This window comes from Vulpes lagopus, chromosome 4 (assembly GCF_018345385.1).
Source record: "Vulpes lagopus strain Blue_001 chromosome 4, ASM1834538v1, whole genome shotgun sequence".
NCBI lineage: Eukaryota > Metazoa > Chordata > Mammalia > Carnivora > Canidae > Vulpes > Vulpes lagopus.
Genome location: NC_054827.1, coordinates 23,839,864 through 23,854,536, shown reverse-complemented (window position 1 = coordinate 23,854,536; position 14,673 = coordinate 23,839,864). Strand labels below are relative to the sequence as shown.

Sequence of the window (14,673 nt, the reverse complement as noted above, 5' to 3'; positions counted from 1 at the left end):
GACTGATAAAGTGGTGTTTGGACCAGACGACTTCCAACTTTTCATCCAGCTCTAATGTGCTGTTTCTTTGGTTCGTTTTATTGCTTGGATAGCATTTAGTGTTTACATTTTTAACTTGCATTTTTATATTTTGGAATCTTTTCCTAGCTGTGTCAGAGTATAGCTCTGATACCCACGTATCCATGATATAAGCTAATCATGCTAAATTAACTTTTGCAGTAATTGGGTGTTGACAGTTGTTTGGTTAAGAACTTCAAAGTATATTCAGTCCATATTGTCCAAAACCATATGAAAATTCTCAAAGCAGGAAATGAATGTCTTATCATAAAACTACAAATATGTCAATGCCCGGTTCCTTATTTAAAAACTGTTTTTAAATTGCTCCTCTAGGAGACATAAAGAAGCAGTTCCCACTCTAGGAGGTCTCAGACAGTGGTGGCAAAGAGTAAGCCCCCCAGAGATGACTTCCCAAGGTCACATCCAAGGTCTGCCACTTGCTAGCCCTTGACTCAGGGTACACCACATAACTTCTCTGACAATTATTATCCTATTTTAAAAATGAGGATAACCCTTAGAGAGACATTACACAGATGAAATAAGATGTACATTTAAAGCTCTCAGTTCGGGAAATGAACTAGGGGTGGTGGAAGGGGAGGAGGGCGGGGGGTGGGGGGGAATGGGTGACGGGCACTGAGGGGGACACTTGACGGGATGAGCACTGGGTGTTATTCTGTATGTTGGTAAATTGAACACCAATAAAAATTAATTTATTAAAAAAAAATAAAGCTCTCAGTTCAAGTGCTGGCACATGGGCCTCCTTTATCACTGTGAGTTCTGCTGAAAGTGAGGCATTTAGAAATGGTATTTTGAGGCAAAGGATTTTTTTTATTATTATTATTCTTTGTCAGCTTAACTTTGGAGTCACTGGAATTTCAAATCGGTTATACAAGTGGTGGCTGCCAAAGAGTTGACGTTTTATTTTCAGTAGCATCTTTCCCTAGTTGGCATACATTTTGCGTCCTTGGTTTGGTTTATTTAATTTCTAGATTTAAGTAGGGGGATATGGGCAATAACAGGTACCATCCTCAGCTAGAAGCTAGCGATCGCCTTTTCTCTGAGCGAGAATAGGGAGCTGCCAGTTAGTAGCCGAGGTGAAGGGGACACTAAGGAAAATGGAAGTCATCCCTGCTCTTAGGGATTTAATGATCTACTTGGAGAGAGAGTGTATCCGGGACATGCAGAGCACGCAGATTTCCTTTGGGTATTGTGGTAATCCATTAGGTTAATTGTCTGTTTTTACTAGACCCCATTACTCATAACATAGTATTAGGCTGGTGCTTTCAAATCCCCACACATACCTACGTAGGAAATCCTCCTCTTGCCAGTGTGAAGCTGGGCTGTTTACCTTGCTGACAGCTTTAGTCAGCTGCATTTCGAGATCATTTTTGCAGGGCTTTGTTGAAAGGCTGCTACATCTGCCCGAATCCCGTCTGCCCTGAATGCTAATTACGAACACCTCCTTGGCAGGCCTTGCTTCTCGGGCCTCTAGGGATCCTGGCTCAATTTGCCAGGACATCTAGATAAAGATCTCTGGAGTCAGTCTGTGAAAGGAAGGTGAGGAAAATGCTGGTAGAGGCTGTCTTTGTCTGGACCGATGGCCTTTTCGCCACAACCACGAGAACGTTCTCCACGGTGACGCAGATGAGAATTTAGGCAGTGGAGTGGGAACAGCAGGGCCAGTTTTGTGATTCTGGGGTGTGTATTTGTTCTCTGACTCCATGTCTGGAGACCCTTTGCTTCCTCACTACCTGCCCCTCTCCCTGCTGACCCCCAGCCCTGAGCGAGCCCTGTATTACTCTGTGACAGAGTCCCACAGGTAAGGTAGGTCTCACGAATGCATTTTCTCTCTCTTCCTGCAGGGGAGTTGCTGAGTCAGCCCAGACCCGAAGGAGTGGCAGAGATCATTTGCCCTAAGAACGGCAGCGAGCGAGTGAATGTTGCCTTGGTTTACCCACCAACACCGACTGTGATCAGCCCCTGTTCTAAGTGAGTGTCACACGGTAGCCCCTGCCTCTCACTCCCAATCCTGCCTCAGGAGTGGTGATAACAAAAAGCGAAGTTAAATTAAGTACCTTCCAGCAAACCTTGAACACTCTCCCAGGCAGACCTAGATATCTAGGGGACATGGACACCATGATTTATGTAGCAAACTAGGAATTATTTTTTTCTTGTTTATGATTTTTTTTTTTGCTTTGCTGGTGAAGGAGCATTTAACAGCCTTATTGAGCTATCGATCATTCACATACAATACAGTTCATGCATTTAAAGTATGTAATTAATTGGGTTTTAGCATAGTTGTAGGTATCTGCCTCCAAAAAGACCATTTTTTAATGGATAATGAGAACAATGAGGGCCCATTAAGTAAGAAAAGCCTAAAGAAAATCTATAGTGGATTATTTTTCTCCATAGATCTCTGATTCTCAGGCCTTAATAATCAGTAGCTGTGCAGATCGCTTCCCCTAAATGGACTTAAACACAGAAAATGTACATGCCTGAACTAACTTTTGGATATAGTGTTAGCTTAGCATTATACATCTAACTCATCCTGGGTTGGGTTTTTTTTCTTTTTGTAGTATTAAGAACCAAATAGGCCACTGCTGAACTGAGATGAAATACCTTTTCACCACAAATCTTGAAAAGTAGAGGCCACAGTTTTCTTGGAGCAGATCCCGTTATCTGGGTGATAGGGGCGACATGACGCAGACAGCAAAGTATTCAGGGAGCAGACTTCCATTTTTTTTCCTACTTGACCACATAGAATTTTTTCTATATTTTATATTTTATATATAAATATATAATTTTTATTTTCTATATTTTTATATTTTATATATAAATATATATAATATATAAATGCTTTATATATATGTGTATATATATATAAACATTTTATAGGGAGTTTCTGAAGTTTGCATTTGAGAACGGTGACTCATCCTCCTCATCTTGAGACACTTGCCATGAGGCTGCATTGCAGAAAGTCTTGTGCAGGAGGAGCTCCTGCCTCTGTCCTGAAGTGTCCATTTTCCTGACTTTGGTGTGTCGTCTGCAGGGCGAGGGATTCAGTGGGTGCTCATTCCTTAGCCACTGCAGAAGTGTGCTGCTCCATTCCTCAAACCGGATGACTCATTAAAACATCCTTACTTCATCTTTGCTGGAACATATCTCTGAATGCCCAAGGGAGAGTCTTATGCACCGCTGCATATTCAGAATGCTGTTTTAACAAACCTGCACATGGTCTAATTCATCACTAATATGACCATAAGACATTGTGAAATCTCAAAGAAGTGCTTTGAGATTAGATAGTAACTTCATATTAACCAGAGCATCCTCTGTCCCAAACACAGCAAAGGACAGAAATGTTACTGTTCTTTGATGTCCATTGGTCTCTTTTTCAGGTACACGTAGGGAAAGGATAAGGGGATTTACAGAAGTGGCAGGCAGTGACGTGGAGAGAAACAATTTGCAATATGCTTTGCATTGGGGTAGATTTTCCTGAGCCAGCACAGATGTTAACCTCTTATTTTGCCATGCCATTTAAGAGGTGAGATAGAGGTAGAGGTTAAAATATCCATTTGCACAAGAAGCCACCGTGGCACCGAGCCAGCTTTATCAGTGTTTTCCCATGGGCTTCTCTCTGTACTGCCACAGAAAAACATTTATACCAGCCTGGAAAAAAATGCTATCAGCCCCTCTGTCACACTTTATTATACCTCAATGAATAAGCAGCTTGAAGGTCTTGGGTAATCAAAGCCACGTAGCCTCAAACATCTAGATGCTGGAGAGAATACCTTTAGGGATTGAACTATTTTTGACCTAGCTGTGTGAATAGTTTTATTTTTAAAATGGATTTTTTTTTTTAAGTCTCATACAATGGACAGCAGGTCTGGAGTGAAGTCTTAATTCTAAATGAGAGAATATCCATGAAAACAAACATACGTGCAGGCCAGCCCTGCCCGGTGGAGGTCTGATTTATATGCTGATGACAGGGTATTGAAAGTAAGGAGATTTGGGGGACTGATGAGGAAAACTGTCACAGTGGGTGGTTATCATGTTGTCACAGCTTGGATCTGACTCTGACAGTTAGGCTAGCGGGTGCCAGCAGGCAGGAGGAATTGGGAGGCTGGGCTATTACTGGCTTCTCAACTCCAACCAAGTTATCTTCAGCAAGTCATGGTAAAGTGATCTTTTACTTCTCTATCACCCCATAAAAGGCAGGGGTTGATGGTGGAGAGGAGTCTTTCTTAATCAGATATATATATATATATATATATATATATATATATAGATATATATCTATATATATATATATCAGCATTTCCAGGGGGACCAGGCAGGCACTGGTCTGGAAATGGTAGTCCACCTGCTGATTGTAATGTATGTATCCTGGACTTTCTGATCTCTGGGGTCCCCTCCAGGACTCTAAAAGTGGACTCCCTTGCCAGTGGGCTTTATCTTTGGCTATAGAGCCTCACTCCAGTCAGTAACCAGTTGTCAGCACCAAGGCAAAGCTAATCCATGCTACATGGATCAGTATTTTATTGCACAAATCAAGAAAGGATTGAGGATCACAGGAGTGCTCTTAATAATTATGTCAGGACAACAGCCATCAGCCTGAAAACTCTTCCAGGCCTAACAGAATAATCACCCTCTATTCCTATGTCATTGATCTAGATCTCATGGTGTTTTTTGAAAAAGACAATCCAAATTCCTTAACTCCTCTCATTTACAGGTCAAATCAGAGACTTGTCATTTAACTTTAAGCCTGCCTCTGACCATGTATAAAATAATGGTGCTGCCATATCCTTTATAAAGAAAAACCACCAACAACTGTTACTTGATTGGGTCTTCCTTATAAATTTCAAGCTTTTCTATTTCTCATTTAAAATTTTTCTGTGTTTTATTTCCCTATGGGGAGACACAGAGAATAATAGTAGTGATTTTTTTTTAAGAAGATGATTTACTTTGATCATTTGTTTTGGTGATTGGCGATTAGGGTCACCACCGGCTTTCCATTGGGAAGTGGTTAGAGGTCACCTGAATGAGATGCCTTGCCTCTGTCTCACCCTCTAGGAGGATACTGAGGAGCTGAGTGGCTTTTTGTTCTCTTTGCTGACTACCATATAGAAATGTGAGTCATTCCATACCTGGGTTCTCCTGGGCTGATTTTCAAGGACATTTGCTTTTGAGATGAGATGAAAATTCACCTAGTAGCACATCTGCCAGATTGCTCCAAAAAATTCTGACCTCCTTAAGGATACACATTCTGTTTGGTACATTTTAAAAATAATTCAGTGATTTCTTTATGACATATTTATTATTATGTGGTCCATAGCCATCACCACTAATTCTAGAACATTTTCACCTCTCCTAAAGGAAACGTGTGCCCGTTTGCAGCTACTTAACATCTAATACAACACCTAGTTCCATGCAGTCAAGAAATTTTTTTGTGTCCATTTCAGGAATGGCTTTGCCGCCTGGTTGCACTGGTATGAAGCAGATTTGTGAGTTTCAAAGAAATTCTTATAAACTGTTCTTCTTGGCTTAATTCCGTCTAAAGGCAGTGAATTGCTTGCACCCACTGCCAGCCCACCATTTATTGGACAGTGAAGGTAAAGGGGAGCTGCTTGCAGGAAGATCAGCCTCCTTCAGACCTTTTTGTCTTTTTTTTTTTTTTTTTTTTTTTTTTTTAGTATAGGTACCAATTTTTTAAAACATAAACTTTATTTTATAGAGCCATTTTAGATTCACAACAAAATTAAGCAGAGGTACAGAGATGCCCCCTGACCCCCTAGCCCCCACACACCACAGCTCCCCCACATTGACAGCTGTCACCAGAGTGGTGCATATGAAATACTTGATAAGGACACACTGACACATCGTCGTCACTCAGAGGCCACAGTTTACTTCACAGTCCATGCGCTTGTGTATCCTCCATTATAGTATCAAAACCAATATTTGGGGCATCCAGGTGGCTCAGTTAAGCATCTGCCTTTGACTTAGGTCATCATCTCAGGGTCCTGGGATAGAGACCCGCAGCAGGCTCTTCACTCAGCGGGGAGTCTGCTTCTCCCTCTCCCTCTGTGATCTGTCTCGCTCCTGCTCCCTCTCAGATAAATGAATAAAATCTTAAAAAAAAAAAAAAACAAAACCAATATTTCCATTGCCCTAAAAGTCCTCTGTGCTCCATCTGTTCATTCCTCCCTTCCTCCTTAACCCTGGCAACCACTGATCTTTTTTTTTTTTTTCCAGCTTTAGTGACATATCATTGACAAATAAAATTGTAAGATATTTACAATGTTCATTGTGGTGACTTGATACACGATACATTGTGAAAAGGGTTCCCGCCATCCAGTAATTAATCAACATACTCATCCAACATCTCACATACTCATCCTTCAGAAATTCTGAATGGTCAGCCTAACTGATGTCTCAACATCAAAGGGATACTGAGTCTTGGACATTACATCATTAAGAGGCAAAACTATACTTTCAATGGGGAAAGTAAAGAAAGTAGATTCATTTTAACTTATTTTTTTTTTTTACAATTTTAGTTGTGAAATCCTCTTTATCCTGCTGGTCTGCATGTTGAGACACTTAAAATTCCAGTTCAGTAGGGAAGCCTGAACCTTTTTAGACGAATGGCAGCTCACTGTTTGCTCTGTATTCTTAGGTATCCTGTGGAACGTTCCTCTCTCTCATTTCCAAAGAGGAGTAGATCAACCCCACTTCTACCAAGTAATGTATAGACTCAGTAAAGAGAAACTGCCAGATGACCCAATTTATCTACTTATTTTCATTTAAGAGACAGAATCCAGTAGGTTAGCATATAAAAATGTTTTACCTAAAGGCATACTGAAATGCAGTCCACATTCTTCCATGTGGTTTCTTAATGGACTGACCCTTAAACATACAGGAAATGGGACTCTATCATTTTTATTTCTTGACAACTGCCATTTCTCTGGTGGTGGTATGATGTGTGTCTACGCTCCATGTGGAGTGGCCGACCTGACGACGGAGGTAAATCCAGATTGGGGCAGTTCGTGTGTTACAGATTTGGAAAACATGGGCTGGTTTGAAAATTGTTGAGCTAATAAGCTTTCTGCTTTTCCAGAAAGTACGACTAAGGATGAAAGGCAGGGCTGAGACACTGCCTTTCAGAACTACCTTTTAAACTTGGGTTATTGCATACATACCGTAGTGTCCCCAGTCAAGCAAGACCCCAGTAAATTCAGTTCCTTACTGTTTATCAGTAGTCCCAAAGATAGAATGATTACTTCCATAGGAATTTTGGCAGTTACATTGTTATGACAGAAGGATATTTAAGACCAATTGAAATTGCCTTTTATAAAAAGTAGTATGAAGAATCTTTGTCCTTTATCTCATCAGATAAACAGGGAAAATATGTTTAACTGCACTTGATCATTTTCTTTCTTTCTTTCTTTCTTTCTTTCTTTCTTTCTTTCTTTCTTTCTTTCTTTCTTTCTTTTTCTTTCTTTCTTTCTTCTTTCTTTCTTTCATTTCTTTATTTCTTTCTTTCTCTTTCTTTTTTTAATTTAAAAAAATTTTTTTTAATGAAAGCAATGGAGCAACACGAATCTGGCTTTACAACGATGAAGGATCTTTCACTGACCACGGAGCTGTAGAACATGAAGGGTGGGGATGGTATTTCAGGAGAAAAGGAGCTCAATGTGGAGGTGGCCTGTGGAGGGTATCACGTTGATTTGCTTTGTTTTTGGAAGGAGTGAGACAGCTCATTGCCTCGCTACCTTCACAGGCCAGGAGAAATAGTGTCTCTTGGATTATTTAGTGCCCCGCCAGCCACACTGATACTAGAATTTGTTCCCTCTCTGCTTAGGTATCTCCATACTTTCTTGGAAAATTAAGTGGAAAAGATAGTGCTTCTTCCCCTTATGTCATCATTTTTTACTGTATCCAATCTGTGACTTTAGGAGCACCAATTATTAAGGGTAAGTCTCTGGGAAGCAGAGAGGGTTTCTTAAATAGATAAGGGCTTCCTGAAGACTCAAAAGTTTAGGGGAAAATAAGGGTGGGGTGGGGTTTGGGATGAAGAGATCCTACACAGCAGTGCATTTCAAGTGTGCAAATCCTTTGCTTATCCAGAATCCAGAAGCCTTTGGGAAATTAGAATAAGGAAACTGCTTGATTCTTTTGCCTAAACTTACTGTGATATTATCACATGTGTTAGTCATCTTTGTTCCTTGCTGGAAAAAAGTCATTTAAAAAAATATATTATGCACGGACATCCCATTAGGAAAATCTCGAATGGATCAACACAACAAATTGCTTTTTAAAAGTAGTGTTCACATTTATTTTCTCAAGGCAGTTCGGGCTCTGGAGTTAAACTACCTGAGTTCGAATCTTTGTGATTTGTGCTGTGACTATAGAATTCTGTCCGATGCAGATTCCAGAAAACGGTTGTCCTGTGGGGTGGTTGTGAGCATTTAGAGAGATCATTGCAAGGGGAGCAGTTGACATGATTCTTTACATGGAGTACACAGCACTCAATAAACTCAGTTGCTCTTTTCTCTACCAAGAATGTTAGTGGTGTACGCTGTGGGTGGCATATCAAGGTAATCCTAAAAAACAAAATTCTACAATACACATCTGGATCCTAGAATGAAACAGGCTCACTGACTTGCCTTGGAGCTTTTAGTTTATTAACTGAGGTGCCTGCCCAAGGAAGGTCAACATGTGTGCTGGAGGGACGCCCGGGTGGCTCAGTGGTTGAGTGTCTGCCTTCAGCCCAGGATGTGATCCTGGATATCTGGGATCAAGTCCCGCATCAGGCTCACTGTATGGAGCCTGCTTCTCCTCTGCCTGTGTCTCTGCCTCTGTGTCTCTCATGAATAAATAAATAAAATCTTTTAAAAAAAATGTGCTGGATAGGTAGGAAAGAATGTTGGCCCACCCTCTCCTTCACCCAGTGAGGATCTGTGTGTGAGGCCACCTGCAGTGTCCTAACTGCATCTTCATGGGAGAAAGAGGAGATGAGTGGTATTGTTTCTTTCCTATCATGATCACAAATGCCTGTGGTGCCCCTCAGAGCAGAGCCCCCTCACTCATTTGCTACTAACAGCCCCATGGGGCACACAGAGCAGGGAGCTCTGGGCTCCAGACCAAGCTATGTGCTGATAATCGCAGTTACCGAGCGGCACAGCACAGCCTAAAACTCACATCGTGGCTCCCAGATCCTGTGCTGTTTTCACACCAAGTTCTTACTTACATTCTTGTTTTAAAATGCAGGGGAATAATAGAGTGTTGCAGTTATGGTAAGGCCAACAGACCAGGAAACGAGTGCCATTGAATAGATAATTTATGATGGACTGTGCCCAAGAGGAGGGTGGGTGTCAGGCCATGGGTGGGGGGCTCCTGGGGAATTGCTGGGTGGGGCATGAGGCAGAGGGGCAGGAACTGGGCAGAAGCCTGTACTGTGTTCTCCAAGGGAAGGTGCTGGCCGGGCTGAGCCAGCATGAGTAGTTTCAGCAGGCTGTGGGGCGGAGGGCAGACCCTGGGTGTCTGGCAGGTGGCCCTGGAGTGAGGAGGGCGGAGAGCCAGTGGCTCTCTGTCAGAGCCTGATAGAGGGAGTGGCTGGGGTGTATGGGGTGTTGGTCTTATTGAGAAGTGCACTCACACTGGAGCTGTTGACTATCTCCGGGAACTGGCCAGCGTGGGGAGGGCAGGCCCTCTAAGGCCAGCAAGGGCCCAGACGTCAAGCACCAGCCTAGGCCTCTGAATACCTTGAAGAGTCATGCTGTGTCCCAGGAAGAGCAGGTTCAGTACCCCGAGAGGATTCTGGGTCTAGGCCCTCACTCTGACCTCTCCTTCAGCTCCAGAATTCTCTACCCGGCATCCCACTGCAACTCCCTGGGATGTCCATAGGCTTCAAAGGTGTGAATTGCTGTCTTTCCCCTCAGTGCTCGGCCTCAGTCTGTGCTTCCCACCTCAGGGAGTGGCCGTGCCTTGCACCCACTGGCCAGACCAGGAGTCGGCCAGCCGTCACGCTTCCCTCTCCTTCCTCTGCCCCTGCAGCCTTCCCCTGACACCTGTTCTCCCACTTTTGCAGTGTGCCTTGACATGAGCACATTTGTTCAGACATCTTTCTCCTTGGCCTGTGCTGTCATCTAGATGTGCCTGTCCCTACCAAGATACCTGTGATTGAGTCTCAGTTGGCCTCCGTCTCTCTAATCTTTTTTTCCCTTCAAACCAATATTATCTTTTAATGACGGACCCTGCCATGTCTCTCTCTAAAAGCCTTGTGGTGCTTCCTGGTGATTATAGGCTCAAGTTCAAACCCCTGGGCATGACTCACAGACCCCAGGCACCCTGCTGACATGTGTGACCCACCCTGACTTTGGGAGAGGTCAACCATACTGCAGGCCTGGCTGGCTCTCAGCCCATGGCTACCTGTGCCCCCCCCCACACACACATCTGGTGAAGACCCATTGTCCCTACGGCCAAGGTCATGTGTCAGCTCCTCTGAGATGCCATCTGCAACCCTTCTACCTGTAAGCATTCATTGCTTCACTCCTTATAGTCCGCTGTGACAATAACAGTCTCGCAGTGTCCTGGCTATTTCACCTATGACTTTTTCATCACATCTTATTCACTATTCCTGCAGCAGGGCTTAGCTAAGGATTTGCCCTCCACTGGGCATCGCACCAGGTGCTGAGGCTGCAGAAATAGCCAGACAGAGCCTGCCCTCACGAATCTAATAGTCTCTTTGGGGAGAATGGGAATCAGAGACATAACCAGACAAACTTGTGAGTGTCTAATTACAATGAAAATATGATCCCTGCCACAGTGGGTGTATCAGCAAAGTCCCCTGAGAAGAAAGAACTCTACCAAGAAGGATCTGGAAAAGTGCTAGGAAGTAGCATTTGAGATAGACCTTCTGGGATGGAGAAGCAGTGTGAAGTGAGGAACGTTGGTGATCTGATGGCTCTTTCCTTTCCCTAAGAGCCTATACACAAAAAGTGGTACCAATGTGGAAATATACTCAAAGTGGTTTCCCTTTTCCCTCTGGGTGCCCTCGCTTAGACATTCTCGCGTTTCTGTCTTACGTGTGGCTCAGGGGACAGCCAGCCAGACACAACTGCCTGCATTTCCGAAAGCTTGTTAGATTCACTGAGAAAAACATTTGCACGGTGCCTCCCCCTCACAAGCCCAGAGCTCAAACCGCCAGAGGTAACTGCTTGGTGGAGGCAGGAGTTTTCACACTGCCATCCTCTCTACAGTTAGAGTTATTATATTATTACTTGAATTTGAGGCACTTTTCAAGACTTTCTCTACTGGGCAGTTTACTAGAGTAATAGGCCTGCAAAAAGCCCTACTGGCTGAGTGCCAGAGAAACAGGAAACTCTCCTAGGGCCCCCAACGTCCCAACCCTGCTCTTAGCTGTCAAGCGTGCTTTGGAGTCAAATAACCCTCGTTAAAGGCTGGCCCTGCTGCCCACTGATGTGTACCCACAGGGAAGTTCCTTAACCTCTTGGAACCTTAATTTCCTTCTTGGTGAATGCCGAATAGGATGGAGCTTACCTCATGGGTGCGTGACGCATTGAGGATTAATCAAATAATGCACTGCAGTGAGTGGTGTGATTCCTGGGGTGTAGTAAGTAGTCGGTATCTGGAAGGTACATGTTTTTGGTCATGTTACTAAAATACTTTCCATAAAATCAAGTGGCACCGAGAGAGATGGAGGGGGGAGGATATGCATGTCATTATAGGAAAGCCCATATAAGGGAGGGGGACCTTTGACATTTCCCCCTGTAACCATTTTGTCTGAATCAGATGCCACCCTGTTTAATTCCATGACGATGCAAGAGTTTCTTCATTTTCTATTGATCTAATACAGTTTTTAGTTTGACCGTCTTGCCTCTAACACTTTAAGGGAAATCATGCCTTTTAGGCCAGATCAACATCCTAAACTCAAAGTTCTCACTTTTCAGTATAGAGTGCTGCTCCTGGAGGGTTATTCAGCGTGTGTGTGTATGTGTGTGTGTGTGTGTGTGTGTGTGTGTGTGTGTGTCCCCATGGATGTTTCTTGAAAGGACCCAGGGCTATGGGTAGAGTTTGGGGTTCCTTATTACAAATCTAATTCAGCTATGAAATGACAATGGATTAGGTGAGTTTTACTGATTGCTGTAGTTCCTCTCTATGTCTGCACATCACGTCACAAACAGAAGTATTTGACCAGCTTTCCAGCGAAAAGACACTTCCTCTGTAGGCTTACTAGTTGCCCGACATTTACATTGTTTTTTTTTTTTTTATAAGAAGTTCCAGAAGTAGAACTTAAAATCTGCAAAAAAATGGTTCCTATGATCACTTCCAGGTCTTATAGTTGAGAATATCGTTCTCTGTCCCCTTTTGTCATTTCTCTGCTTTCTTCTCGTCCACCCATATAGGAAGAACGTTGGTGAAAAGCACAGAAACCAATGACTTCTATGGCTATGGAATTTCCGTGGAGAAAAGAGAGCATCAAAACTCACCTGGATCATCTTTCATACCTGGGAAACCCTCCACACTCCCACGCGTGTTCCGTGAACTTGAGTGAATAGATGTTCAGGGTGCTTGCAGAGGAGAGAGCACACCTGGCACATAGATGAAGTGGGGAGGGGCAGGGGGACGAAGGGGGAGAACATGGAGCAAATGTTTTACAACCTGAACCTCAGAACTGTGATCCTCCAAGGAGAGCGCTACTTGAAGAAAAGAAAAAAAAGTCGAATGGCTTCTCAGGGATTTTGTTTTCTGTGCACATAAAAGCCATAGTTCAGTACAGGTGGCCGTGTTTTGAGCACTCAGATTTCAGTTCTGTTAAATGTGAAAGAGGGATCGACTGACCGTTCATTGCTGTTCCGTAACTAGTGTAAAATATGTATATGTTTATCTTTATTTTTATAATATGCAAATACATTTAAATTTATACAGTTTGATGCTTCTAGCGTTAGTTAACACTGGGTGCAATATTCTGCATGAGAACTGTGCCAAGATGGGGCTGATTTCTTATTTTAGCGTAAGACCTTTTTTGTTCATTCTTTATTCGTTAATCCTTCTGAGATTAAAAAAAATCTCTCTGCCCGTGGATTAAGTGTTGCGGTCACAGAGGTTGCCGATAATCAGCAAGAACCTTCAACGTGCATATCAGGCAGTGTGTCCTCTCCATCTTTTAAATAATGGTCCCAGCCTGTGAGCCCGTTTGTTGGGCAGGCTGGTGGGATTCCTGTTTTGCTTTGCCCGCACATCTGCTCATGCCAAGTGGAACCTTCCCTCTCCGGCCTGGGCTTCCCCTGGGCTTCGTGTTGACAGCAAGTTGTCCCTGAGCAATGTGGTGACGGAAGCCTGGTGTTAGGATGCTTCAGGGGAAGGGGACAGAAGAGTCAAACGAGTCCGTGGAAAACCTGAGTCTTTCATAGCTTAAGATAATCAGGAGTCGGTTGTGAATGGTGCAAAGAGCTTTGCTAATGAGTACTTTTTTCTCCCTGCTACAACAGTCTGTGAAATTTAGCAGAGCCCTTTGCAAGCCCTCCACATCTGGCTGTCAGACCTTAAGATAGTGAGTTGCCTAACTGGAGAGCACAATCCCACATTGGTTATTTATAAATATAGAGCCTCTGACTGGATGGTCTGCTGGCAAGAACTAGTAACACCATTGTTTTTCAATCTCCACAAAGTAAAACGTGCAAAGCAAAGCAAATTGCTCTCTCCTCTACTCGGAATTGGGGCCAAACGGTATCTGCTGCTGCAGTAGTAACACGTTCTTTGGAGGATGTAAAGGACTCTGTTTGCAGCTGCCTCCCTGTGTGTTGACGGGAAAATGTGTAAAACACACTGTTTCTCGCCAGTGTAAGGCATGAAAAGTGAGTCAGCCGGTAGTATTCTTTTACTTCTTTTATAAAGTATTGACTCTTGCAATGCCAGTATACAAAGTCTCAATGTATTTTTAAAAGGAATGACAAACTAGCAAGCGGCTGCATTGTGAAAAATCCTAAGCTGATTTTTGTAGATTTTTCTGCCCCAGGAGTCGGCTTCACTAACTCCAGAATCTCAGTTAAACAAATGTGATTTCTCATGGTCATAGAATCAAATGGGATCAGACTATTTCTGCATTTTTGGATACTTGAATATGGACACCTCAGTTTTGAAATTTCATTTCCTTTTAGAACACAGTCACAAGATCACCGGCTTAATCCTTTTGTCACAGTTCTTGTGTGAGTGTGTGCGCGTGTGCGTGTGTGCGTGTAAGCCGAATGGTAACATTTCATTGCTTTATGGACCATTGAATTGTTGGGCATAGGAGTTTTGTAATTGGCACGAGACGGTTCTCAAACTGTCAAATTAACTGACTTTGACTAGTCTTTTGCAAGGACTCTTAAGGATGTGACTTTGGGCTAGCTCCCCAGGGGACCATATTAAATGGAAAAAAAAAGAAAGAAAAAAATGCTCCTTTGGGTGACATACCCTGCAAAATGTTTGTTATTACTATGAACACAAATGCCCACATTCTTAATATCTGCTATTTTTTTGACAAGTGATGTTTTGTACTGTCATCTGAACCCTAGAGAAGCAGTTAAGAAGAAATTTCAGTGTCACATGTGTTTT

The 14,673-nt window shown here is 43.1% G+C and overlaps 1 protein-coding gene and 1 long non-coding RNA gene across 2 annotated transcripts in view; both read left to right on the top strand.

Annotated features, from left to right (window-relative positions):
* The window catches only part of MFHAS1 (malignant fibrous histiocytoma amplified sequence 1), an 83,360-nt gene extending 81,310 nt beyond the window's left edge, over positions 1-2,050 (top strand). The window contains 1 exon segment of the mRNA XM_041751537.1: positions 1,920-2,050. Coding sequence (XP_041607471.1) covers positions 1,920-2,050 — 131 coding nt within the window.
* Positions 2,051-2,070: 20 nt separating this feature from the next.
* On the top strand, positions 2,071-12,504 carry LOC121489070. The gene is made up of 3 exons (XR_005987262.1): positions 2,071-5,185; positions 7,913-8,024; positions 12,480-12,504. It is a non-coding gene; the product is annotated as an uncharacterized LOC121489070 (long non-coding RNA).
* Positions 12,505-14,673: the final 2,169 nt, after the last annotated feature.